General features: G+C 36.5%; 3 protein-coding genes and 1 pseudogene across 4 annotated transcripts; 3 read left to right on the top strand and 1 right to left on the bottom strand.

The window, feature by feature from the left end:
• Nucleotides 1-3,548: 3,548 nt before the first annotated feature.
• On the top strand, nt 3,549-5,184 carry LOC120151214 (pentatricopeptide repeat-containing protein At4g15720-like). Its single transcript, XM_039163733.1, is given in 2 exon segments — nt 3,549-3,985; nt 3,987-5,184. Coding segments are annotated over 2 exon segments (1,635 nt in total).
• Nucleotides 5,185-6,656: 1,472 nt separating this feature from the next.
• On the top strand, nt 6,657-18,749 carry LOC120151210 (annotated as a pseudogene).
• A 382-nt stretch (nt 18,750-19,131) lies between these two features.
• LOC120151213 (lipase ZK262.3-like) lies at nt 19,132-23,091 on the top strand. The gene is made up of 12 exons (XM_039163732.1): nt 19,132-19,181; nt 19,257-19,387; nt 19,457-19,522; nt 19,712-19,791; nt 20,347-20,412; nt 20,504-20,551; nt 20,768-20,835; nt 21,019-21,091; nt 21,173-21,334; nt 21,570-21,761; nt 22,529-22,616; nt 22,924-23,091. The coding sequence occupies exons 1-12, from the start codon at nt 19,132-19,134 to the stop codon at nt 22,956-22,958; spliced, it is 1,059 nt and encodes a 352-aa protein (XP_039019663.1). The 3' UTR covers nt 22,959-23,091.
• Nucleotides 23,092-24,481: 1,390 nt separating this feature from the next.
• On the bottom strand, nt 24,482-27,674 carry LOC120151211. 2 transcript variants are annotated; one of them, XM_039163731.1, is made up of 10 exons: nt 27,633-27,674; nt 27,472-27,518; nt 27,279-27,335; nt 26,832-26,945; nt 26,436-26,564; nt 26,150-26,261; nt 25,577-25,670; nt 25,276-25,348; nt 24,803-25,195; nt 24,482-24,735 (listed from the first exon to the last, which is right to left on the bottom strand). In XM_039163731.1, exons 3-10 carry the CDS (start codon nt 27,331-27,333, stop codon nt 24,731-24,733), a joined length of 975 nt encoding a protein of 324 aa, XP_039019662.1. In that variant the 5' UTR covers nt 27,334-27,335; nt 27,472-27,518; nt 27,633-27,674; the 3' UTR covers nt 24,482-24,730. The 2 variants fall into 2 exon arrangements, with proteins under 2 accessions (XP_039019662.1, XP_039019661.1); XM_039163730.1 differs by having other exon boundaries at nt 24,482-24,720.
• Between the last annotated feature and the right edge of the window lie 236 nt (nt 27,675-27,910).

Genomic DNA, 27,910 nt, shown 5'->3' with positions numbered 1-27,910 from the left:
CTCCAAGGTATCGACCTTTCAAATGTGCTCCGTCAACTATAATAACTGGGCGCATGCAAGTAATAAACGAACGAATCTACAAAATAATATACACAAGAATATAATCATTTAAATGTGAAATGCATGTAACTAACAAAAATGAGTCAACAAAATTATATTGATTTACTAACCGTAGCACCAATGGCGATAAACAGCAACTCAAAGCGTCCATCTCTATCTGTTTTGATATGAGTTACCGACCCAGGATTTTTCATCTTTAAATTGTGACAATAAGCCGGCAGTTGGGCAAACGATGCTTCTGGCGACCCCCTCAACAATTCCAAGGCATAACATTTGGCTCTCCAAGCTTGAGAATATGATATACTAATCTTGAACCGAGCATTCATGTCAGTCATAATTTCATGTCCCCGATATACCCTGCCATTCAAAACATTAACTCAGCCAGAAAACCACCCAACACCTTTTTGTTTGCCTGTCTATGGTGAGGAAAAACTTGGGTTCTTGAACATGTATGTTTATCAATAAAAGTCCTAACTTGAAACATTTTGCAATCTTTTATTCTCTTTGCAATCATACGCCACGTACAGTTTTTGTCAATCATACACCTTGTTTCGAAACGATCTTTGCTTGATTTGTTAACTTTTAGTTGATAGCCATCTTCCACACATTTCGTATATAAAGCTATCTTCAAGTCTTCCTTTGTATCAAAACAATCATCTTTCTTGATACGAATAACTTTTGTGTAACAATCAACTGCTTTCTTTATCAACTCTTCTTCCGGTATCTGAAGTAATTCTGGCATATTCCAGTTATACGCCCGTGGCATTTTCTTTTCTTCGGGGACTTTTCTTCTTCTTTTTCTTCTTCAGGATTATATGAATTACAGAATGGATGTTCAACATGTTCATTCACAGTCGTAACTTCCTCCTCATTATCATCAACATTACATTCTTCGGCAACGGCTGTTTCATCATCAAAATTCGGGTATTGACCAATATCAATATCATTACACGCATGGTCTGTTTCTTCTTCTGAAACATCATCAAAATCCGTGTATTGACCAATATCAAAGTCCGGATATTGACCAAGACCAAATTTCGAATACTGACTAGTACTCACAATTTTTTCTGTTGGCTCATCATCGTCTAACTGGTCAATACGAAAACCGGAATTTGGTGCTGAAAGTTGATTGGGATTTGGATTAGAGAAAGGTTGTGGGTTTTGAGAAAAACTTAGTTGATTACTACCCGCTACTGACCCAACAATACTACTTCTAGGTTCAACAACATACAATGTAACATCATCTTGTGAAACACTAATGTAAGCAATGAATCGTTCAACATCTTCATTGTCGGTTAACAAATAAACTTTACCATTTCTCTGATAAGATAGCCTAAATCCACTTAGGGGCTCTAAATTCAATTTATTTGAAACACGTAGCATTAGAGTTTCATAAGTTAACTTTTGTAAAGACAATTTTAGTTGAAGATTCATGGGTAAAGGCATATATTGTAAAACACCATGAACATTATCCCATGACCCTCCAAAACACAAATCTATCCAAACATGATCAACATTAGATGATTTCATGGTTGTAAATTAATTTACTAAACAGACGAGCTGCGAAACTAAAACCTGTTGCCGGATTGGGAAGGATGTCGTTGGATATAGGAACGGATGTCGCCGGAGAGAGTGATAGATGGAGATGGAATGAGTTGCGATTTAGGGATTTAGTTTATGATTTCAGTGTTATATACCCAAAATTTCAGTGTTGTGATTTACAGATTCTCGTTGCGATTTACGGATTATCGTTGCGATTTACAGATTCTCGTTGCGATTTACGGATTATCGTTGCGATTTACGGATACGCGTTGCGATTTACGGATTATCGTTGCGATTTACGGATACGCGTTACGATTTACGGATACGCATTGCGATTTACGGATACGCGTTGCGATTTACGGATACACGTTGCGGTTTACGGATACGCGTTGCGATTTACGGATATGCGTTGCGATATACGGATACGCATTGCGATTTACCCATACGCGTTGCGATTTACGGATACACGTTGCGATTTACGGATACGCGTTGCGATTTATGTGTTCGCGTTGCGATTTTCATATTCGCGTTGCGATTATGGAAAATCGCAATGCGAATTTGTACTATCGCATCGCGATTTTCAAGAATCGCGTTGCGATTTTGGAAACTGATTTGCGATTCTGGGGATCGCGTTGCGATTTTTATTTCGCGTTGCGAATTTGTTGGTCATTTTGGCAAATCCAAAAAAAGTTGGTTAAAATCGTATATTATAACTTTTTTTTGGTCACTGAGGCGATTTTCTCTTTTAAAATTAATATAGTTTAGGTTAAACTACATAATGATATCTAAATGTTTATGAAGATTGAATTTTAGTCATAAAACCTATAAAACTTATAATATAGTCACTGAATTTTAATTCAATTTCATTAAACTCACTACCCTCCTCTATTCTTCATAAAAGTTGAAACTAAGGCGGTACGTTAAAGTCTTCTTTTCCAATAAAATGAAATTCTAAAGTAATTTTTTAAATTGATTGTCACATATCTATCATCATTAAGCATTTTTTTCTTTCATCATTGTCACTAAACACAATACAATAGAATAGCCAAAATCATAACTATAACACTTTTAGGGTAATGAACCCTTATTATGGTCAAAGTTTTATTAAGAGCAACAATAAAAAAATAAACCGATATGAAATTAGGAATGGATCGAGGGAGAATAGGTGCCTAAATTTTTCAAATTATCATATGTTTTAGATTTTTTTGTTTTTATTTTTTTATTTATAATATGTTTTCGTCCCTAAAAATTTACAAGCTTATCCTCCCTTAAAATTTTATAGATCCACTCCCTCTAATATAAAATCATATATTTGTCGTTATATAAAACAATCTATCATATTGCATACAAATGAATCCAAAATCACGAGTATAATTTAAGTTCATAATCAACTTTCCAATAAAATGAGAAATAAGTCTATTGTTGAACATAGTCCTATAACTACATCACCACAAAACCGGTGGTGAATATTCAAAATTGAGAGACTGAGAAGAAAGAAAATGAAGTCGACAACAGAACATTATTTCTCTTTGCATACAATGAGCTTCACGAGTATGTCGTTGAATATATTTAATGTTAATTCTTAATGTAGCTTCTACTAAAAAGGGGGGAAAAAGTAATTGTCGAACCATTAACTTAAAAATAAAATTTATATAATAATAAATAAAAAGTTATTTAATATATAAATTTTAATTTACATAAATTTATTTATTTTAATAATATGTATTCTATTTAATATTGACGGAACCACACTTATTTAGACGAGTGTCACTTGATATCCAAAATATTTTATGTAAATATTATATAAAAAGTATTAAAAAAATTGTGTAAATTTTAAATTAAATAATACGATTAATCTATCTTGAACACCTCTGCTTGCTTGCACATGTACATGGTTAAGATGGTATGGATTCGATACTTTATATTTTCGTTATAAAAAAGAAGTAATGACTGAAGAGCCGAATGACATGACGAAGCCGTTAAGCCAAACTGTCGCTTCAGCCTTCAACTCCCTTCATCTCTCCGGTCCAACCAAATCGTTAAACTCTAATGCAAAAACCCGATTCACCCAAAACCTTAAGAACTGCAACGACCTCGTTTTAGCAACCTTAACCCACTCTCAAATCCTTAAATCTGGTCTCCTAAATCTCACAGTCATCACTAATCATCTCATCAACTGCTATGTAAGGTTACGACAAACATCCCTAGCATATCAACTGTTTGATGAAATGCTTGAACCAAATGTTGTCTCCTACACTTCACTTATGTCAGGTTATGTCACTCTGAATAAACCTCAAGTTTGTCTTTGGATCTTCAGAGAAATGATGAAGGCCACGGTTTTACCGAATGAGTTTACGTTTGCGACCGCGGTAAACGCTTGTTCGATACACTGACCTTCGAATAGGGAGACAAGTTCACAGCCTCGTGGAGGTTTTCGGGTTTCGATTTAACCTCGTGGTTTGCTCTTCGCTTGTTCATATGTATGGGAAATGCAACCGAGTCGATTTAGCTCGGCGGGTCTTCGATTCGATGGACGATAAGAATGTTGTTTCATGGACTTCAATGATTGCTGCATATGCACAGAATGGAAGAGGGGATGAAGCACTTGAAGTTTTTAGAGAATTCAATTTCTTAGCTTGGGAGAATCCGAATCAGTTTATGTTGACTACCGTTATCAATGCTTGCGCAAGCTCGGGGAAGTTGGTTTCGGGAAAGATTGCGCACGGTGCAGTGATCCGACATGGCCACGACTCCAACGATGTAGTTGCTAGCGCATTGGTCGATATGTATGCCAAATGCGGTTGTATTGTTTATTCCGATTGGGTCTTTCGGAGTGTTCGGAATCCTTGTGTGATCCCATATACTTCCATGATTGTAGCTGCTGCAAAACACGGACTTGGGAAACTGTCTGTTGAACTGTTTGAGGAAATGGTTGATAAAAGAATAAAGCCTAATGATGTTAGCTTTGTTGCAATTTTGCATGCTTGCAGCCATTCCGGACTTATAGAAGAAGGCCTCGAGTACTTTAATTCAATGTCGCGGAAACACGAGATGGTGCCAGAAGCAAAGCATTATACGTGCATTGTCGATATGCTCGGTCGAACTGGTCGTCTTGACGAGGCATATCGGTTAGCAAAATCGATTGAAGTGAATCCCGATGAAGGTGCTTCGTTGTGGGGGACACTTCTCTCAGCTGGTAGACTTCATGGGAGGGTGGACATTGCTGTTGAAGCTAGCAAAAAGCTAATAGAATCCAATCAACAAGTAGATGGTGCTTATGTTACATTGTCGAATGCATACGTTTTGGCCGGCGAGTTAGAGAATGCTAATGGTCTTCGGACGAAAATGAAACAAAGCAGAGTTTACAAGGAACCCGGCTGCAGTTGGATTGAGATTAAGGACTTGGCATACGTTTTCTATGCCGGAAACGTCTCGTTCGAGAGAGGGACCGAGGTATCGAGAACATTAAAGGAGTTGGAAAGGGAAATGAAAGGAATGAGTCAAGGGTTGGTATTGGCTGATGTGGAAGAAGAAGCCGTGGGAGAAATAGATGACCTTTGTGTTGATTTCAATGTTAATTGATTGAAGCATTTTAATAGAAAACCGATAGTCCATTTAGTGTAGTATATATCATCCAACCGAAGATTTTCAATCCACCTTCTTTTAATTGAAAAAATTATTATATTTTATCATACTTGCAACAAAGCTGACCTATTTCTCTGCTTTCGACTATTATATTGAATTTGATACGTGATTTACGTTTATAGATAATTTTATTATGACGTTCGATTTTAATTTGTAGTTCTTAGTGGTCTTTTAGTAGTTTAATTTCATGTTATGGTTCGTTTGTAGGTGCAGTCAGATTTGTTCATATATGTTTTTTAGTTGCGTTTCTTAATTGGGTTTTAACTTTTTCCTTGAATGATATAGGGTGGCTAGTTTATTTATCGATAATCATAGAAAAATATTTTAATTATATTTAATTTTAAAACTTAATTGTAATTTTAAATATCTCTTTTTTAGTAACATTAGCGGCTCTATTTGCATAAAACGAATTCATTGTTCCACCTTGAATACTTAAAAAATAAAAATTCTTTTTAAATACGAAATGTACTTGTGTAAAGTTTATTTATAAATTATATCTATGAATGATAATTACATTTATAGTAATTAATGAGAAAAATAATTTATGGGAGTTTGATTAGGTTTGGGGTGTGTTATATAAATATTAAAGATAAAGTGTACAAATCGTTTTTCTATTATACTTGTTTTGTTGAGTCCTTTAACTATTAAAAATTACAAAACAATATTTTGATTATAGGATAATGTTTTATTAAGTCCGTCGATTATTAAAAGTTACAAAATTGTCACATAATTATTCATATATTTCAAACTTATATTTTTTCGTTAAAAAATTAACGACTATCTAAGCTAGATGTTAACATGTTGACTGAGATATGATAAAATTATATTTTAATATTGTTTATTAACGATGTCATTACTTTCAAGCACTAGCTCCATAACATAATATTTCAATTATTGGCTTGATGATATAATATAAACGAAGAGTCAATCAACAAAATACAACTCAAACGATTATAATATCATATTTTATCATATATCAGTCAACATATTAATATCCAACTCAGACAATCGTTAATTTTTAATAGAAAATGATGAGTCTGGATTATATGAATAGTCAGATGACTATTTTGTAACTTTTAATAGTTAGGAGACTCAACAAAGTATTATCCTATAATCAGGATCATTTGATTACTTTACCCAAATACTAAATCATTATATATAACTGTATATCTTATAAGTATTTATTATAATTTAATTTCGGTGCAACGAAGAAAATGAGTAAATGTTTTTTATTAAATTAAAAAAATTATCTGTATAATTAAGGAACTTACCTAACTAATCATAAATTGAGTAATTATTGGAAAATAAATTTACCTACCACTGAAGTAAATTAATTTTTGGCCTCTGTTTTTTTTTTTGTTCATTAAATTATTTTTCCTTTCTTCTTTGCTTTTGTTTTCTCTTCGTCTTGGACAACATAATCTTTTTCTTGTATTTGTTGATCTGCCACTTTGGATTCAAATCTTTGTCGTAAATGAGAATTTTAGATAATAGAGAGAAGCCAAAGGAAAGAAGATTTTAAGGCGATAAAAGTGCTGCTAAATATAGGAGTTTTAAAGGGAAATTTTGAGTTCCTTTTTTGGTGTAAGGTGTGAAAGCGAAGGTGGTTTGGAGTAATCACTGAATAATTGTGTAAAAATTAGGGTTTTTAATCTTGGGTTTTGTTTGATTTGGTTGGATTTTGATTATGGGTGGGTGTTTTCCTTGTTTTGGATCATCAAACACGGCTGGCAACAATGGTGGAATCACTGTGAAAGAGCTGCAAAAGAAAGATTCTGCTAAAGATGGCTCACTTGGACAGTTTCATCATGTTAATAAAGTCAATTTAGGTATTTCTTTTTCATTTCGTAGCCTAAATTTCTCTCTCTTTTTTTGTTTGAATTGTTTCAAGTTGTTGGTATTTTATCATCTGGAACATGTTGAATTCTGCTTTTATTTTTTCCCTTAATGATATGTTAACGGTTAGAATGTGTTGCAAGTTTGATCTGATACAATTTATACTCTAACTTAGGTACTAGTGTTGTTGTATGACCAGATTTTCAAAGGTTTATAATGTATTTAGAGGATCCTAGGAGACATATCCTCATATCTACGTGTTTATATGAGTACAGGATGGGGATAAGTTTAATTTGGTATATCTATGGTCTATGTCATTCTAATTTGGGTATAAGTGTCCAATTCGAGTATTAGTTTGGTACTGGTATTGGTAGATTTTTCAAAGTTTTTCTGTGTATTGGAGGATTCTTAGAGGCCATATCCCTCTATCCATGTCTCTTGCTACGAGTGCAGGCGAGTATTTAAAGAAAAATAAAGAATTGGCTATAAGTTCATTATAGTTGTTTTGAGGTGTTTTGTTGTTGTTCTTTGATGAATTATTAGGTAGTTGATTTTTAGGAGACCTACTCTTGGTTTTAGGAATGTGAATTTTCCCATTTCCTAGTAAAATCTCGTTTAGTATGTTACCTAAACCCTGATGTAAGCCTCAGATATAGATATGCATCCAAGATGGGCATGTTTAAATGTTTCTGTAGTTTTTTCATGTATTTGGAGGATCTTTAAAAGGTAATACTCTCTCACCCGTATGGTAATATGTGTCCGAAACAAGTATTTCAAGCAGAATGAGGAGTCGAAGCAACATAGCTTGATATCCGTAATTGTTACTCAGAATTGGCTGTAGCTTTGGATATGGATGTGTCTAACACAAACACGTTTAATTATTTTCATAGTTTTTCCATGTATTTGAAGAATCCTTAGAAGGTCATATTCTCACCCCTATGTTCGAATATATGCAAACACCATAGCTTGTTAATATGTAATTATTAACTTTTTTTTTGATAAAAGTAGGAGGCCTCATTAAAAAGAAACGACTAGCGGAAGGAGGAAAAGAGTACCTCAATTTATTAATAGAACCAAATTACATAAGACTTAAATATTACACCAAATACATGTGCTCTCAAAAAAACACAAAGAACAGCTAAAGAAACCCTTACAATCACCCAATCCCCTCCTTCGTTAACTTATCAGCCTCACAGTTGCAACCCCTTGGAATCAACCTAACTATGTACGCCTTAGCTGATACAAGGGACACAATATCCTTTACTAGGTTACTAAAGAAAGTAGGAGCAGTAGAAGGAGATTAATCCACTCCATTGCAGACTTGCAGTCGCTTTCAACAATCAGTCTACCCTCAGGAACCCACACTGAAGAGAGAAAGATCTCGATGCCTTTTTTAATGGCTTTCAATTCTGCTAAAGGTGGAGGGCCCGGACCTACACTTTCTGAAAAAGTCAGTAGAGTGAAGTGTTTCCAATCTCTTAAAATAACACCGATTCCTCCTACCAACCCGTCAAACCTTACAACTCCATCAACATTCATCTTAAAGAAATCAACTGGAGGGGGACTTCAACATTTTTTTTTGATAGGAATAGAATGCCTCTTTAAAAACCTCCCTCTTAGTAGACCCTTGCCCATAGGCAAGAACCAACTAGTTGAAGGAGGAAAAGAGTACATAATTTTATTAAATATAAAACTATTACATAAAACTTAAGAACTCTCCAGCCAAATACTCCCAACATAAAACACTCCTGACACACTATTCCTCTACAGCATACAAACCAACTAAATCCATGACTACAATCACCCAATTCCCTCCTTCGCTAACTTGTCAGCTTCACAATTACAACTCCTAGGAATCCACCTGACAATAGCATGAATTAAAGAAACAGAAGCCACTATTTCCTTAACAAAATTAGACAGAAAAACCGGGGCAGAAACTTGATTAATGATCCAATCCACTGCTGTCTTTGAGTCACATTCGATAATAAGCCTGCCCTTCAACACCCAATCTGAAGAAACAAAGATGTCAATGCCTTTTTTGATAGCTTTAAGTTCTGCTAGAATAGGTGTGGTAGGCCCGACACTTTCAGAGAATGAAAGAAGAGTAACCCGATTCCAATCCCTGAGAATTCCTCCTATACCAGCCATCATCCCAACACAGCAAACAGCCCCATCCACATTCATCTTAAAATAGTACACCGGAGGAGGATTCCAGCAGTACACAATGTTGTTCAGAACCTTAGGAGCAGAAAAATGGTCAGCCAAAGAGGGATCACCAATTAGAGAGTCTACCTGAATAGAGAATAGGGGATACTTTTTTGCTAAAAACCATTTGGCTAACCTTAAACGAACAGTGAAAAACAGTAAAATTCTGTCTAGTTTTCTTTCTTCAAAAATTAACTCATTTCTCATTTTCCAAATTGACCAAAAAACAGCCCCTGGAATAAACTTCCAAATAGCAGAATTAGGCATCAAAGCAACCCACGAACAGAGCAGACTAGGAGGGTCTTGTGGAATAGCTAACTGAATACCCCAGTACCCTAAAAGCTTAGTCCACAAATCCCAAGAAACAACACAAGAAATAAATAAATGCTGAACTGATTCATCCCTTTGATTACAAAAAGGGCAGAGATTGTTATCCCCTAAATGAACCCCTCTTTTCAACAGTTCCACTCTCACTGCAACTTTTTGGTGGGATAGTTGCCAAAAGAAAGTCTCCACTCTAGGGGGAACTAAACCCTGCCAAACACACTTATTCCATTGAAAAGAATCATCAAGAGAAGAAGAAAGAACTCTCCTACAAGCTTTAACTGAGAACAGACCCTCACCCGAACCATCCCACAACAAACTATCCTCCAAATGCTCCAAAAGATTAATGTTTTTAAGCATATCCAGTAACTCTGCCAACTGCTCAATCTCCCAATCACAAAGACTCCTTCTCGTCTGAATATTCCATCCCCATCCATTGGAATCAAAACTACCAAAATCCACTACAGTACCCAATTTATTTGTAGAAAGAGCAAATATCCTCGGGAAAAGCAGTTTCAAAGGGAACTCCCCAATCCATAAATCGTTCCAAAAAGAAATTGATTTGCCATTACCGATTTGAAGCTTAGCATGAGATCGGAGACAACCACCAATAGCATCATCCTTAATAAAATTATTCACAATTCCCCTCCATATCCAAGAGTCTTTTGGAGAAAGGACCTTAGAAATATCCATGGAATGACAGCTCACATCGTGTTTGCTACATAAGAAATTCTTCCACAACGAATTTTTATCATTAGCAAATTTCCATACCCACTTTCCCAGCAGCGCTCGGTTTGTTAGATTCAAATCAGCAACCCCCATGCCTCCTCCACTCAACGGCCTGCAGATAGTATTCCACCTCACCCAATGCATTCTCTTCTTTTCGACCCCTCCTCCCCAAAAAAAATTCGACATCATGGAATTTAACCGATGACAGACAGTAGAGGGCAACTTAAAAATGGATAGGAAAAAAATAGGGAGAGATGATAAAACAGACTTGATTAGCACCAATCGGCCAGCCATAGATAACGAAACAGCTTTCCAACCTGCCAACTTCTTCGAAAAACTGTCAATCACCGGATCCCACAACTTCTCTGAATTCTTTGACGCCCCTAACGGAAGTCCAAGATAAACCGATGGAAATGTACCTATAGAACATCCAATCTCCCTAGCCCAATCTTCAAGGATATCATTCTCCACATTAATACCAAAAAGTTTGCTCTTAGCTAAATTAATATGCAGTCCCGAAATCAAGCTGAAAATCCTCAAAACTCTACTAACATTCTTAATCTGGGTAATAGAAGCTTGGCAGAAAATAATTAAATCATCTGCAAACTGAAGATGGGACAACAAAAATGAGGAATGATTCTTGCCAAAAGAAAACCCTTGAAAGAGACCCGAATCCACTGCTTTAGACAACATCAGATGAAGAAGTTCCCCAACCACATTAAACAGCAAAGGAGAAAGGCTACACCCTTGCCTTAAACCTTTTGCAATGGGAAACTCTTCTGTAGGAGACCCGTTCACTAAAACCGATATTGAAGCAGTCGAAATACACTGGTTAATCCAAGAACACCACCTCTCACCAAAAGCCATATCTTTCATTAACCTTAGAAGAATTTTCCATTCAACTGTATCATATGCTCTGCTGAAATCCACTTTAAAAACAACCCCTTGAAGCCCTTGTTTCCTCCAAAAATCGATACCTTCATTAGCTAAACAAACACAGTCCATCAATTGCCTACCCGGAATAAAAGCAAACTGTGTAGGACTGATAATATCCTTGACACAAGATATCAGTCTCTTTGAAAGGACTTTAGAGAATTTTATATAGGCTTCCCACAAGACTAATTGGTCTATAGTCTTCAATACACTTCGAATTACATTTCTTAGGGATCAAGGTAATAAAGGCATGATTTACTCCATGAGACCAATCCTTCCCATAATAGAAATCTGAAAAAAACTCCATAATCTGCTCCTTGAGATCTTTCCAATATTTCTTGTAAAACCCCAAGGTGAAACCATCTGGACCAGGAGCTTTTGAGCTATCAGAAGACGAAATTGCATGCCACACTTCTTGCTCTGAAAATTCCTCCTCCAAAAAAGCACATTGGGTTGCTGTTAACTTCAGAAAATCAAAATTTAGGCCCTCTACCTCCAAGGCTGAAATATTCGAATAAGCAGTCTTGAAATAATTAAACACACTGCCTTTTAATTTTCTCGGATCCGAGACTAATTCCCCTTCTACTTTCAATGAATGGATAGAATTGACTCTATTCCGTTTCATAGCACTAAGGTGAAAGAACCTTGTGTTTTTGTCACCTTCTTTGAGCCATCTATTTCTTGATTTTTGGCACCAAATACTCTCCTTTATCCTTAGCAACCTCCATAACTCCTTCTTGAATTCAACCACCTGACCCCTCTCCACCGATGACAACCTGCCTCCTTGCGACTTTAAATCCATGTCAAAAATCTTCATTTCAAGAGACGAGATAGATTCTGCCAGCCCTAAATGACTACTGCCTGACCATCTTCTTATCTTCTTTTTTGCAGCTTGTAACAACCTGAAAATACCACCACTATTTACCTTCTTCTTCTCTACTGCCACAAAATCTGTAACCAATTCATCAAAACCTTGATCCTCTAAAAGATAATTGAAGAACCTAAAAGGTTTAGGGCCCCAATTAAGACAGAAATCTTCCAGCAATACTGGATGATGATCTGAAATTGATTGCGGTAAAAGGCTTTGCGAAATCTGAGGAAAACTGTCAAGAAAACTTCCACAAATAAGGAACCGATCTAACCTAACCCATGTAGCCAATTCTCTATTACTACACCAAGTGTAAGATCCTCCTGACATGGGCAAGTCAATGAGATTAGCTTGCTGTACGAAAGATCTAAGAATATTTATTGCATGCCAATTTTGTGATCTCCCAAGTTTTTCATCCGTTTCTAGGTACGCATTAAAATCTCCCCCTATACACAATGGCAGGTTCAACGAAACAACAAAATTCAGCAGTTCCCCATAGAATTCCTCCTTTTCAGACTCAATAGCAGGACCATAAACATTAATAAAAACAAACTCCTTTTGACAGTTCATAAAATTCCCCACTAAAGCCAAAAATCTTCTATGAACATGTTGCACAGTGACCTTGAACACATTTTCATTCCACATGCTAATCAAACCACCCTTAGATGACAATGCTTTAACAAATTACCTCCTATCCTTCTTAAAATCGAAACATGACAATGCTCCAATTTAGATTCTTGAATAAAAATCATGATCGGTTTTAACTTCTTCACTTGTTTTGCTACTGCTACTGACTTTTCCCTTCTACCTAACCCTCTAATGTTCCACGAAAAAATACTTAATTTATTCATGAGAAGACTACACTCCCAAAACAACTCACCCTTGACCGCCAAACCTGCATATCAACCTTCCTTAACATCCTCCGCACCCTTCTGAAGACTTGAGATTTTATCAATGAAAGTCTTCTTCCCCTCCTTGAAAGAAATACCTAATAACTGACAAACTTCCCAAGTGGCCATTGCTTCCTCCACCAACTTTGAGAATTGGGGTGAAAAAACAGTGGAAATATTGACCAAGTCTACAGCTTCCCTGGTAAGAACTCTTCTTTCCCTTCTAATACTTCTTCCTCTCCCTGAAACAGAAAAAGGAACCACTTCCAGACCCTCAGTAATGTCCAAAAAATTATTCTGATTATCAACAGAACCATTGAGAAATTCTTCCTTCCCATTTTCTCTATTATCCGAAGAAAAATGCTTGAAATTTTCGCCTTCTGAAAAATTCTGATCTAGAGTTGGAATAACCTCTGAACTAATGACCTCAACCGTTTTACTGGAACGAGGCCTAATTCGTCTAACCCTTTTCCTTCTATATACTCTAGCATAGCGACCAATACCCTTTCTTCCTTCATGATGACATCGAACTGTCAAACCTACTGGAACAGGAAAACCCATTTTCCAGCATTTAGAAACCTTCTCATTGCTTCCAGACTTCTCCTCCTGCAGCACCTTTCCTTCTTCTATCTCACCCGGAACAGAAACTTCAGCTTCAAGGACTCCCGCCAATTCCTCCTCAACTAACTTGCTTCTATCCTTCTCACCTGAATCATTGACAGACTTAACTTGCCCACCCTGCTTGAAATTTACTGCCCGCCCAGCAGGAATTAATCTAGTGACTGGGGAATAAGAATCCCAATTAGAATCAGATTGGGCTGAAAGAATATGATCCACTTCCCCTCGCAGCCCAAGGCCTGCATAATCCCTTATAGGGTTAGATTCAAATTCAAATTTATCAGACAACCCGTTAGTATTGAGATCCGTGTATGATTTCTTTTTCATAGAAAGTTCCCCATCACTTTTCAACCTCCCACTATCTTGTGTTTGCTGAAGCCACGTGCCCTCCTTTGACCGAACTTCCTCTTCTGATTTTTCCCTGTTGACTTCTTCCTTCTCTGAACTTCCATCTTCTTCCTCCTTCGAAAGAGCAACACCGTAACCATCATCTGAGGCCTTCTGCATCTCTTCCTCTATTACAACTGAAAAATTTGTACACTTCAATCCCGAATTAATTTTAACTTTAAAGGATCTCCCATAAGACCCTACATTTGTAAATTCGGGTATGTCAAACGGACTAGCTACCCTTAACAATAATCTCGCTGCAGAGAGGTCTACTTTCTTTCTAGTCTCCTCCATGATACTTACGAACTCCCCCACGTACCTGCAAGTTTCTCCAAGAAGGGTTCAGACCAGCACAGAAAAGGTAATCCGACCAACTCCACCATGCAATACGCCAAAGGAACACCTTCCTCATTCAACAGCGGAGATAACCAATGAAACCATGAAGACAACTTCTCTCGACAATTCGACCATGCCTTTACAAACTCTTCATTAGAGTTGAACATAACAATACAATCATTCCGAACATAACCCCAACTTACAATTTTAACCTCGAATCCCTCATTCTGCATAGCCTCTCTCAGCATTTCGAGCTTAAAGGGATACTTGATAACCCCTGTTAAAGCATTCTTCACCCATTGTGAATCTTCAGTAGGAATGTGCATATATTCCATACATCCCTTAATCCATTTACTTTCTTGTCATGACCTCCCTTCTTTTCCACTAATTCCTGGTCCCTCCTCCCACTGTTATTCACTTCCACTACCTCCTTGAACGATCGGTCATCCCTCAGGCTTCTTGGTTTTTCCATAACCACCTGCCGCTTACCTTTGATCTCTCCAATTGACTTGTTTCCTTCCCTCTGAAATTTTTTCCCATCTAATTCTCTCCTCCTATCCTTCTTATACCTTGCGACCCCCACTGAGACTCTCTTCCCGTCAATCAACGTTCCGTTAACGTTTTGAACTGCTCTTCTTCTACCAGCCTCCAACGCAAATTGCACAAAGGCAAACGTCGATGATTTATAATTCGGTTTAGCTGTAAAACTTGGAATAAAGACCCTCACAACTCTTCCATAATAGTTGAAAATCTCTCTTAACTCACTTCTAGTAACTCTCTTACTAAGATTATCAACAAAAACAGTCCATTCCTCAACGGAGGATGAACGACCTGTCACTCTCTCTTGGAGCAAAATGGCCTACACTGAACCGTTGAAACAGAACTCTTGTCTGCAAGGGAAGGATCTCGTAATTATTAACTAATATAGACTAAATACTATTACATGTATTTCTAGTGAGAATTTGGAATGCTCATAGAAATGATATAGAATGTATTTACATTAAAGGTCAAAAGCTTTGCCTGAGATGTTTTATTCTTCCTCTTTGAATGTAGAAGGCAATGTAAAATCATAAATTTAGTGGTAAACAATATATGCATACACATTGAATGTATTTTTCTTGAAGTATCCATGCTAGGCATCGTCTCAAAGACATGTATATGGGATATGACCTCCAGGTACCCTTCACATACATGGGAAAACTTAGAAAATCTGGCCATACTTGTGTTGAACACATACCTCTATTCAATAGATTGACACTCACACCTGAGTCCAAGTAACATAGGTTAATCTTGTGCGTGAGGGAGAATTTGAAGTATTCTGTTGAAGAAGTGTATTATGGTGTAGAATCCTAAAGTTATGGAAGAGTCTTTACAGTTTCTAGGTGATGGCTTAGTTTTATTGATGTTGCAAGTAAATTTGCAACTAGCAGTTGTGTTCACTGGCCATATTGCTTTAACTCTTCTCTTGAAGCATTCATGTCTGATATATTTTTCAACATTTTTATATATCATATGACCCTCCAAACATTCTCCAAGTACATGAGTCACTTCTTTGAACAGACATTACCCTTATCCAAAGCTTATACCCTAGTTTGAGTAACATAACTCATAGGGACCGTTACTTTTGTCTTGTACTTTTAATTGTAATTCAATTGTTCTCTATCTTCATTCTATAATTTTATTCGTCGTATCTGAGTCACTTCTTTGAACAGACAAATCAAAATCTCAGAGTGGCTCTGATCCTAAGAAGGAACCTGCAATACCTAAAGATGGACCAACGGCAAAAATTGCAGCACAAACATTTACTTTCAGAGAGCTTGCTGCTGCCACGAATAACTTTAGGCCAGAATGTCTGATAGGAGAAGGTGGTTTTGGACGTGTTTACAAGGGCCGGTTGGAGAGTACAGGGCAGGTCTGTAATGGATGCTTGTGAACATTATCTAATTTGATTTTTTCAGATTTTTTCGATTATGGATGTGAAGAAATGAATATGCAGTTTAATCTTTTTCTTGAGCAATTGCTTTCTGTTTGCAGGTAGTTGCTGTCAAACAGCTCGATCGAAATGGTCTTCAGGGAAATCGAGAATTTCTTGTTGAAGTTCTCATGCTTAGCCTCTTACATCACCCCAACCTTGTCAACTTGATCGGTTATTGTGCTGATGGGGACCAACGCCTCCTTGTATACGAATTTATGCCTTTAGGGTCATTGGAGGATCATTTACATGGTAAGTTAGCCTGTCTTTGGTTCGTGGTACTTGCAATTTATGTTACTCAGACTTGATGTGAATATTTGACATGGGTACTTCAAGAAAATCGAAGAGTTGGAGTAACATAGCTTGCATCTATATTTTGGTTTGACTGCAATGTCAGCTTGAAAACTGAATCACATACTTATGATTAACTTTAAAGGTTATCTGAGAGTATACATGGCCGTTTGGTTTTACCAGTTTTTAGGAACTACAATTTTTCGGTTGAGCAAATTATGATAGAAGGTTTGTAGCCTTAATTACCGAGTTGTTTATCAATAAAACAACATTAGGTTGACGGGTATAAATGTACTTCCTTATAGATAGGTCACTTTAACGGGCAATTAAGATTTAAAGGTTTTCTGGACTCGTGATGTAAGGAGAATGGTTCTTATTTCAGCAAATTTTTGTGGAACAAATTTGACATACCATACCTGTATCCCGTACTCAGCCAAGTTCAATTAACATAGGTGATTATTGTGAGAAAAATCATGAATAAAAATGTCTCTAAATAGCTTGACATCAGAATCCTTTCTCGTAATAGTTGGCAATCAATTGGGAATCATCTCGTACTTGAAACCATTGCATTGGCTTTGGTTTTCTACTTGACATCTAATGACATGCACAACTTTTATAGGGCATTTCAATAATACTTGTGTATTTAAGGTTTGCTCCCGACATTAGTTCTATTCACTTTGTCTTGTTTCAGTATGCAGTTTCTAGTTATAGTTAGAGAATTGCACTCCAAAAGACCTCATTGATTACTGTGTATTAAATTTGTTTCTCAGATCTTCCACTGGACAAGGAACCTCTGGATTGGAATACCAGAATGAAGATCGCTGCTGGTGCAGCCAAGGGATTGGAATACTTGCATGATAAAGCTAATCCTCCCGTTATTTACAGAGACTTAAAATCATCCAACATCCTTCTTGGTGAGGGCTATCACCCTAAATTATCTGATTTTGGGCTTGCAAAACTGGGTCCTGTTGGTGACAAAACTCATGTGTCCACACGTGTGATGGGCACTTACGGTTATTGCGCTCCCGAATATGCAATGACCGGCCAGCTCACTCTAAAATCTGATGTCTATAGTTTTGGGGTGGTCTTGCTCGAGCTTATTACAGGGTGCAAGGCCATTGACGAAACACGTTCTCATGGAGAGCATAATCTTGTTGCATGGGTGAGTATCTTTTTTCTTTTACCCATCCATGATTCAGAAACGTAAGAGATTTCTTCAAAAGTTTATGCTTATGCGGAATGATTGTTACATTTTATTTGTTAATACTTCGATTTAATCGAGTTCGGTGTACCTCTTTTCGAACTTGCAAACATGGGGTTTTGTAGGTACGGCCACTTTTCAGAGATCGTAGGAAGTTCCCTAAGGGCTGATCCACTACTGCAAGGTCGTTATCCAATGCGGGGACTATACCAAGCTCTTGCTGTGGCGGCAATGTGTTTGCAGGAACAAGCTGCTACGAGGCCTCTAATAGGTGATGTTGTGACAGCACTTACTTATTTAGCCTCACAAACCTACGTCTCTAATGCGTCCGGAAATCAAAGCAACGGAGTTGGTCCATCAACTTTGAGGCTCAAGGATGACCGAAGAAGTATGACAGATGGATTGGACAGCCCTGATGAGCGCGGACATGGTTCCCCTTCCACCCATAGAAATTCACCCGATTACCGGACAAGGAACCATGCTAGGAAATTGAGCTGGGGCTGAGCTTGGTAGAAATGAAACTGGTGGCGGATCAGAGAGGAAGTGGGGTTTTGATGATTCAGAACGAGACGAATCTCATCGAGGCAGCCCTCTGAATAGTACAAGAACAGGAGAAACTCCACGTAATCGCGTTCTTGATCGCGAACGTGCTGTTGCGGAGGCTAAAGTATGGGGTAAGAATTTGAGGGAGAAAAAACGAGGCAATGGCATAGGTAGCTTTGACGGCACGAACGAGTGATACTTGCATGTCCCTATTTTGTCATTTCAGTCTTTCGAGCAAAGACATGGGAGATCATTGTAAGAGAGGTTTGACATAAGCGCATTTTAATAGGTAAATGTTAATAATCTTCACTTTCATCATTTTTACCCAGAGATTGATATTATTAGAGTAAATGGTGGGAAGAGGGTCCCATTTTTTGCATCATAAATGTCATTGTTGTTCAGAAATCATGTGTATGGAATTTCAGAGTTTTCCCTTTTATAACCCGTATCATAAATGCATAAATCAAGCGATCTCAGTGGTTAAGAGACTTGTTATTATTCTTTGAGGTCTCAAGTTCGAGTAATGATCATCGTAAAAAAAATTGAGTCTTTAAACAAATATTTGAATTACAAAAAATGATAGAATGTATAATTTTGAGATTAAAATTATTATCATATATATCACATCATTATTTAATGTGACTAAAACGGAATTGATTTAAAAAAATAGTTGAATGATCAAAACGAAATTGAAATGATAGTTGGATGACTAAATGCGTAGTTTGCCCTATAATTAAATGGTAGTTTGGTGATGCGAGCAGCTTACAGAGGGAAAAGGGTAACTGAAAAAACAGAAAACGGGTAAAGAAATGTATATTTGAACACTAATTTTCCCCCTTGTCTTTTTGTTTCAAAGTAATTTCCACTTCCATTTAGAAATTCAAACTATACATATCCTTTGATTTCTCCAAACGCCGTCGTTCTAGCCAACCGGAGCCGTACGGTTCCCCCACGGAGAACCCAGGCTTCTATCTTAATCGGAGCTCCACGATCCCCCTTCTTACCAGGTCCGCTTCTTTGATTTTCCATTTCCTTTTTGGCGAGTTATAACTCCTAACAATTCTCCTTGTTCACAGATCATGGAGCAAAAGACGATTTTTTTGATGATTTAACGTCTTTAATTGCATCTTCTTGTGGTAGAGGTGCTGATTAGATTCATCTCTTATTTCTGAAATTTTCTTTTAAATATTAGCTCTTCCTATTGTAACAACAGTGAAGTATCCCTAATTTTTGCAATTAAATTTTAAAACCGGCTAAAATTTATTCGTTTGTAGCTTATGAGAATTTAAAAAGAAAATTGTTCATTGAGGATTTGTTTTTGTTTTCTGTAGAATTGCAGGTGAAGAACAATGATAAAATCGCCGTCTACAATCGTACACTTGCCACTATTTTAGTAGAATATGCATCGGCGGTAAAGTTGTTTAATATTACCTTTTTACTTTTGATGAACTTGAGCTTCAAATTGATAGCAATTATCTAAGAAATTTTGGTTTCGTTCTCTGGTTGTTGCTGCCATCAGTTTATGTATTCTTCTGTGTGTACACGCGTGCGCCATGTAGCCAACAAAATGAGATAGAAGTCCCACGATTAATGTAGATGACCTGTATCGTTTGTTCTAGAATTCCTTGATAGAAGTCCTAAGGTTGATTTAAATGACCCCATCTTATTATTCTAGAGTTCCAATAAAATGAATTTGCAAAAAAAAAAATAAAAAATAGTTCCAATAAAATGAGTTAGTAGTCCTAAGATCGATGTAAATGATCCCATCTCGTTTGTTCTGGAATTCTGATAAAATGAGAGAAGTCATGAAATCGGTGTAAATGATGCCATCTCGTTTGTTCTATAATAGACTAATCAATCAATTGAATGTTCTTGCTTAATATATTACATAGAGTTGATGTGTGCTTCACTCGTATTTCTTTTCTTATCTTTGATATGGTAGCTCAAGCAAATTTTCTCCCCATAGGTTTATGCATCAGATTTAACAGAACTATTTACGTGGACGTGTGAAAGATGTGATGGTTTGACTAAGGTACTTGATTTTATATATTTTTATTTAATATTCATTATTTAAGTAGGTTTGCACTCCAATCGGTCATCCTAATGCTCCTTTGTTGAAAAAGGGATTTGAAGTTGTTGAGCTTGTCGTTGATGTTCAGAATTGTTTACAGGTGCATTTCTCATTGTTCATTATGTTGCTCCAGCTCTGTTTTTCCTAAAGCTCCTGTGTCCGGAACATATTTGGAGAAAATATATGAAGAAAACTAGAGAAAATTGGGCATACTCGATACACCCACTAGTAACATAGACTAGTATCTGGATGAAGTTTGTGTTGTACATAATACTTTTTTTTTGTAACTGACGTGAAAATGACTATCAATTGATAGGGATTTGTTGGAGTGGCAAAGGATATTAATGCCATTATTATTGCCTTTAGAGGAACACAGGATAACAGGTACTATATTATTTGCCTTTTATAATTTCTGTTCAGCGTTGTTCTCTAAAAGAGTTGTCCATTGGCATCTAATGATAACCGATAAAAAAGATTTAAAGTTCCTCAAACTAATATATTATTTTTCTTACAAATTGATAAGGTTTTTGTTCCTTTGATTTGATTGATTCATCTGTCTGTTTGCAGCATACAGAATTGGGTTAAAGACTTATTCTGGAAACAACTTGATTTGAATTACCCTGGAATGCCTAATGCTATGGTATGTAAAACAAACGTATCCCAATTTGTGAATTTATGCCAGTGGTAGTTGTTAATATTTAGTCTTTTCCGGCTGTTTCAGGTGCACCACGGATTTTATACCGCTTATCACAATACAACCATACGAGCTGGAATTCTATATGCTGTTAAAAAAGCACAAGAGTTTTACGGGGACCTCGACATCATGATTACTGGCCATTCAATGGGAGGGGCTATAGCTTCCTTCTGTGCACTTGACCTAACGGTAATCTTGACGGTTGAACCCTTTCCGATTCATCTAGCCATATGTTATTTTGTCGTACTTATCTTTTGAGTTAATTTTCCTTGGTTAAATTATGGTCAACATGAATACTTCTTGATTGCTACCTGAGTTTGAATTATATACCATGTTTTCTCCAAATCTTGAGTTAATTTTCTTTGGTTAAATTCTGGAAGCTTATCCGGTTGCTCTGTCGGAGAAAATAATCTTGTATTTCCAGGTTAATCATGAAGCCAAGAATATTCAAGTTATAACATTTGGACAACCTCGTATTGGGAATGCTGCCTTTGCTTCTTATGGAAAACTTGTGCCGAACACAATCAGAGTCACGAATGAACATGACATCGTACCTCATCTGCCACCATATTATACTTATTTCCCTCAGAAGACGTACCATCACTTTCCTACAGAAGTAAGTTAACAGTGTTTGTTAAAACCAAAAAAAAAATTTCTATGGCCTTTTGTATTAGCGTTGACCGAGCAACTAAAATTGGCAATATTACTGGAAATTTAAGGCCGGGATTTTGCTAATTTGGTTGTTATCAGTATTTGAATATTGAAAATTTTAAGGGTAAAGTACACAAATGGTCCCTCGATTATAGGGTATTTCTTTGTTAAGTCTCTTGACTATTAAAAGTTACAAATTAGTATCACAACTATAGGGTGTTGCATTTTTTAGTCCCCCAACTATTAAAAGTTACAAAATGGTCACCCGACTACTGATATGTTCCAAACTCGTCCTTTTTGATTAAAAAAATTGACAACAACCTAATCTGGACATTAACCTACTAATTGAGATATGATAAAATATGATACCAAAATCTCAAACGACCATACAACTCAAACAATTCTAGGATCAAATTTTATTATATCTCAGTCAGCATGTTAACGTCTAGCTCAAACGATAGTCAGTTTTTTAATATAAAATGACAAGTTTAGAACATATGAATAGTTGGGTGACCATTTTGTAACTTTTAATAGTTGAGGAACTTAACAAAGCAACGCTAGGGATCATTTTGTAACAAGTGATGGACATGAGTACTTTAGGGCAAATGAAGAGTTTGTGTAACATAGATTATAAAGTGGTGAATAGAGGACTGATGCTTGATGAGTGTAATACAGCCTGAGTACAAAAGAACGGCATGGATAAGCTTGTTACGCTGCATCTCTTATTTGTAGGTTGGCTGTATAATATTGGACTGGGAAGTGTGGTTTATCAATTTGAGAAGGTCTGCGATGGTTCCGGTGAGGATCCACAGTGCAGTAGGTAAGCCTCTTCTCTGTATGTAGGTATAGACTTGTGAAGGAAATTTATCGTTAGTTTATACTCCGGCTATTATTTAAGCACCTTTGTGTTCTCATTTATCAATTTCCGGTTTTATGAATATGTAAGATGAAGACATCTTTAATCTTTTATGCATGTGTTCCTTTTCTACATAGAAAAAAGGGAGAAATAATGGGTTTGGACAGATCATGTGTTTGCCAAATGAGAACCGGGAATGAGTGATGATTAACTTGGACTTGTTACTTCAGAAATCTGTCATGAACTCCTCTCCTTTCACATTCTATTGCAGGTCAGTGTCCGGGAGCAGCATCACTGACCATCTGAACTATTATGGGGTTGATTTAACGTTCATACAATGGAGATCCTGCACAATCGTGATGGATCCGCGTGTTGCGGAGTATGCAAAAACGGATAACAAAGGAAATATCGTTTTGTCGAGAGATCCAGCTACACTTGTTCCGAAAATGAAGAATCAGTCAAGTGAAAGGGAGGCTACATATAGTGCATAATGTAACAGTTTGTGATTTCTTCCTCATAGGTTTCTACCCCCATATAATCATCTCTTTCATTCTTCAGTTTTTGCCATGCAAAAAACCATTGAAAAAAAAACACACCCGATGATTGTGTGAGTTCGACCTTGTTATCCGAAGGAGAAACTCCGGGCTATAAAACGTGTTCCTGTTTCGGGCTTGGGTTATGATGGAGTTGGTGTAAATAACAATGTGTACATGCTTTGAGATTGATCATAAGTATATCAATAGCAATGCCACCTGAACTTTGTTTCCTCGTTCTTTAAGAACGCATGACAGATATAAAATTTTATGTTAGGGGAGAATTTTTAAAATTTTAAGAAGAGACAAATTTATAAAATTTTAAGGGATGAAAATAAAATATTAATGGATTTTTTTAAAAATATATGATAATTTTACAATCCCACATGTTGAAAGCCTCATATGGTTCAGGGGTAGTATTAGATTATGGAACATTTATAAGTAGGTTGAGAGGCAAGTTTAGTGTCCAACAAGAACGTGAATCCCTCAAAGATCCCGGTTGCTGTTGATCATACAGGTCATAGCCTTTGTATACCCCTGATAACCCACACAAATAGAGGATTGCATAATATCAATGGTCTTCACCTGCTTCTGTCTGTTTGTTGAGCACTCCATTGCGCGTGTTAAAATTCGCACAATTATATATTTTCTCCAACCAACATGAGTAATGTGCCCTAAAGCTTAGGGACCTTTCACGCCATTAGCCAACAAATATTAATATAGTTGTGATTATAGACAAATTTGAAAACTGATTCCTGTGAGACCCACCTCTCAATTGTCCCTGTAATTGAAAACAATGGCAACAATTTCCATGATCCTAAAGAAACCAAATGTCTTTATCTCATGCCTATATCCAGGTATGTGTTGGATGCTGATATTGAACACAACCAATTGCATCCAGCCACATGATCAACAAACCAGATTTCAATTTTTTTTTAATAATCTTGTTAGTGAAGTGGAAATTTCCACTAAACAAGTACATGTTGGGGACAGTTAAGAAACCTTTGGGACAAAGACAAGAGGCTGTCCAAGTCTGTTGCTGTCAAACAACACCATTGTCAATGGCATTTGCTGGCAGCAACTTTCCAGGTTCTGCCTCGGTCCATCATTTTCTCATTGAACAAGAGCATGGACCACCTTGTCACGGTCATACCGTTCTTCATTATCTGCAATGAGTCAACAACATTTCTTGAAAGCTAATAGTCAAATCTTATATTCCTTATCTAAACGACTATTCAGAGCGAATGATATGATATTCATAAATTGAAAGAACGCATGCTCAAGCAGAAGGCAAGCAATGGTAATTGAAAGGTATTTACTTTATTTCTATGCATATATAAACAGAGGCCAGTTTTGAAAGTGTAATTCACAAGACTAGAATGAACAATTGAAGAGATGCTTTTCTAGGTTTTCAAAATGGATCCTAATCTCATCTATGGTTAAATACACCTTTGCCAAGCAAAAAATTGAACCCTGCAGTGTCTATACAACATGAACACTTTCATTTGCAGGCTGCAAAGGTCCCAGCAGTTAGTCTGCAATTGATCAACCTAATAGAAGGTTAGTAAATAAAGGGAAAAAATAAGGAAAAACATCAAAACTTTGTTAGTAGACTACCTGAGTTGCTTGAAAAAGCACCATGCTCAGGAACATATTTGCTTCGGGTCAATCCAACAGAATCAGCCTGAGGCCTAGGAATATTATCAACAGAATGTGAATTTGAAAAGTCATTGGACAGCAGGTACCTCTCAGATTTACTTGAGCATAATTCTGAAATTTGAGCAAGATCTTGATTGGATATCTGCTGAGAAGACTCTTGCTTCTGAGTAAGCAGATTATCCACCTGAGATGAATCCCGTAACGCCATCGTGCTTTGCTGTGACACTTGTCGATTAGCCTTGTCACTGCAAAGTTCTTTGGTTGTAGTAATAAAGTACCGATGACTAAGCGCTAACCGAAGACGAATATTTCTTTGAGAATAATACATTTTGGTAAGAGGCCCAGGCAAATCTGATATAATGGCAGAAAGAAAACTCATTGTTAAGAACAGGATTCAGAAATTATGGACAAATGAAAGCAGCAAGACTTACTTTTTGTCAGTTGACAGTTTTCAAGGGCTTCCGTAGGGATTTCACTTTCTGAAACCGCTCCTATTGGAAACTCCTTAGCATATGTGCATGATATATATTAATGCATGAGAAGCAAAAAGCAATAATTTGGTAACCGGATAGTCTTTCTGTGAGGTATATATCTGTGCTCCAAAATTTTGATTGAGAGCTGTCCCAAGACCCTCATACACAAAATTGGAAACTCTTGTTGTGAACCAAAGCTTTTATGAATTAGATGGCTCGGAAAAGTCAGGAAATAGAATGACAACTAATTCGACGTGGCCTTACATGTATATGGGTCATGAGAATTTAGAATCTTTTTCATGCCAGAAGCCGTTTTTGGATCATCCGGAAAGGGAAGGCGGTCAACAGCTACCCTACAGAAGTTGCAACAAAAAAAATGGCATCTTCCACTAGAAAACAAAGACATACGGAAAGAATAGCAATAGCTTGAACAACAATAGCAACCCTACGTTATAAGAAGCCCGGCAAAAAGCCTAACACAATATCACAAATATACATTTTACTAGATCTATCATCCCCAGGCTTGGAGACTAGTGCAAAAGAAATGTATTAACATAATGTCATATGCTCGGCCACTTAAAATCATTCTCAAACATTTGCTTTCACAAGCTTTATGTTTGAGCTAAAGAAAAAGAATACACCAATTCTCATCCCAAAGAAAAGGAACAAAAACAGATAAACATGTTTCTGAAAATCATGACGAGAAAGAAAATAGCAAGCATACTAAGGTGCAATTTGTGTTTGAGAAAAGACAGTTTTGTCATGCTAAACCATAAAAAGATATCTTTAGATAAATGTACTATTATTTGAAAAGGAAAAACAAGTGAAATACAATTTAAAGTGTTTTGCAGAAGATGGCACAACAGAGGTTGATTGATCGGTATTCTGGGGTCTAATTCCTGAGCCATCCATCAGATATCCCCTATCTGTACAAGCGGACTTCCCTACAGGAAAAGGGAAATGATGCATCAAGCTGAAATAATGAGGCATTTGCTGCGATGATAGAACTGAAATGTAATAAGTAAATAAAGACACATTTCAAAGTAGACATATTACATCATAAAATCATACCATTAAAATGGTGGGAAATGCAAGTGAAATCAACATTATCAACTTACGTTTTGCATGCACAGTTAAAGTTGAAGACATTCCAATTTGCCCATCCATGAGGGATTCAGATGCTGTAGTCTCATCATCAGCATCAATAATTTCAGATCTTTCCTGGTCCCCAACTAGCGTAGGTTGGTCTAAGAGATGTTAAGAACTATGAAATGAATCAACAAGGAAATATAAGTTTCCTGTAATGAAACTGAAAAGGTAAGACACTTCTTTGACATAAAACACAAGACAACAAAAAAATGAATTTTCATTAAAGATAAAAAAAATCTTACTCTTTTTTGTACTTTTGATATTCCTTTTTTTCATGTACTAAGTACTAACAATAATATTGTAACAAAATGAACCAAAGGAGATTGAAACTTAAAAGTGAATCCAACAAAATTAAAATTGGATACTAGCATAAGCAGCTAGTGACTTCTTCCTTTCCTTCCTTGGAGGTTTCCTATGGCCTGTACTACCATCAAGCTCCAAAATAATTTCTTTTGTGATTTTTAGCGACCTACAGAGTTCTGGAAAAATCAAACGGAGAAAAAAGAAGCAATTCAGTGAAGCACCACTGACATACGGCTTAAAAATTCATAGTTGTCTCGACTAGAGAAACGATGCCAAAGGTAGACAATAAGATTATGAATCGCTTAATCCTACTTCTTATAGGAAGATCATTGAGAAAATAATACTTAATTGACAACAGAAATTACATTATACATGAATAAATGCAATCAAATAATAGACAAGAGATTCAAATATGTGCAAAAGGCTTTTTAAGCACCCAACTATTTTCAAGTTGATCATAATGATAAAAATTGAGAAAGATCAATTACAAAAGTAAAATGCCTCCAAACCTGCATGAGCAGCATATTGACTGGCCTTGACCGGCTTCTTACAAGCATTACACATACCTTCACAAGTATACTAAACAATTAGGCGACAAAACAAAAATCTGGTAAATAAGAATGTAAGAAGCAAACTCTTTACATGAAAGAGAACTACATGATATCAAAGAGAACTGCAATGACAACACTCAGATACACTCACCAAATTTAAAGGATCAGTCATGGGCTTCAAACCAAAGACATGCATATCTGTGAAAGCAACATGCCATCTTACACAACATATAACCCATATAATTTGGTGTAAGAGAACATTATTAAATTGAAAGTGCAATAAATAAACATTAGTTTGAACATAAGCATCACCTTCTTCATCAAGTAAATTGCCTCATCTGCCCACGTAATTCTGTAATGTATTGAGCAGCTAATTTTTGATTGACAACATCCTCTGCCAACAGTCAAGAAAATATCATACCATGTTGTTTGACAAATTGGGCCACATCATCCAAATCGTTCGAAACAACAACACCCTATTCCCATATGCAATGGGGTAAGGGGGAGGTAGGGTAGTAGTAGCTGCCCCCAACGCCAGGTTGAGAGCAGCTTCCGTGGAAGACCTCCGACAGTCAGAAAATTAAAAGATA

Source organism: Hibiscus syriacus, unplaced genomic scaffold (genome assembly GCF_006381635.1).
Source record: "Hibiscus syriacus cultivar Baekdansim isolate YM2019G1 unplaced genomic scaffold, ASM638163v2 tig00111029_pilon, whole genome shotgun sequence".
NCBI lineage: Eukaryota > Viridiplantae > Streptophyta > Magnoliopsida > Malvales > Malvaceae > Hibiscus > Hibiscus syriacus.
This window is presented reverse-complemented; position numbering and strand designations above follow the sequence as displayed.

Coding starts and splice junctions, on each gene's coding strand:
- LOC120151213 (XM_039163732.1), top strand. CDS start 19,132: ATGCGAGCAGCTTACAGAGGGAAAAGGGTAACTGAAAAAACAGAAAAC. Junction 19,182..19,256: donor ACTGAAAAAACAGAAAACGG/GTAAAGAAATGT, acceptor ACTTCCATTTAG/AAATTCAAACTATACATATC. Junction 22,617..22,923: donor GAGGATCCACAGTGCAGTAG/GTAAGCCTCTTC, acceptor ATTCTATTGCAG/GTCAGTGTCCGGGAGCAGCA.
- LOC120151211 (XM_039163731.1), bottom strand. CDS start 27,333: ATGTGTAATGCTTGTAAGAAGCCGGTCAAGGCCAGTCAATATGCTGCT. Junction 25,671..26,149: donor TCTGCAAAACACTTTAAATT/GTATTTCACTTG, acceptor CAACTTCTGTAG/GGTAGCTGTTGACCGCCTTC. Junction 25,196..25,275: donor AAACTGTCAACTGACAAAAA/GTAAGTCTTGCT, acceptor CCATTATATCAG/ATTTGCCTGGGCCTCTTACC.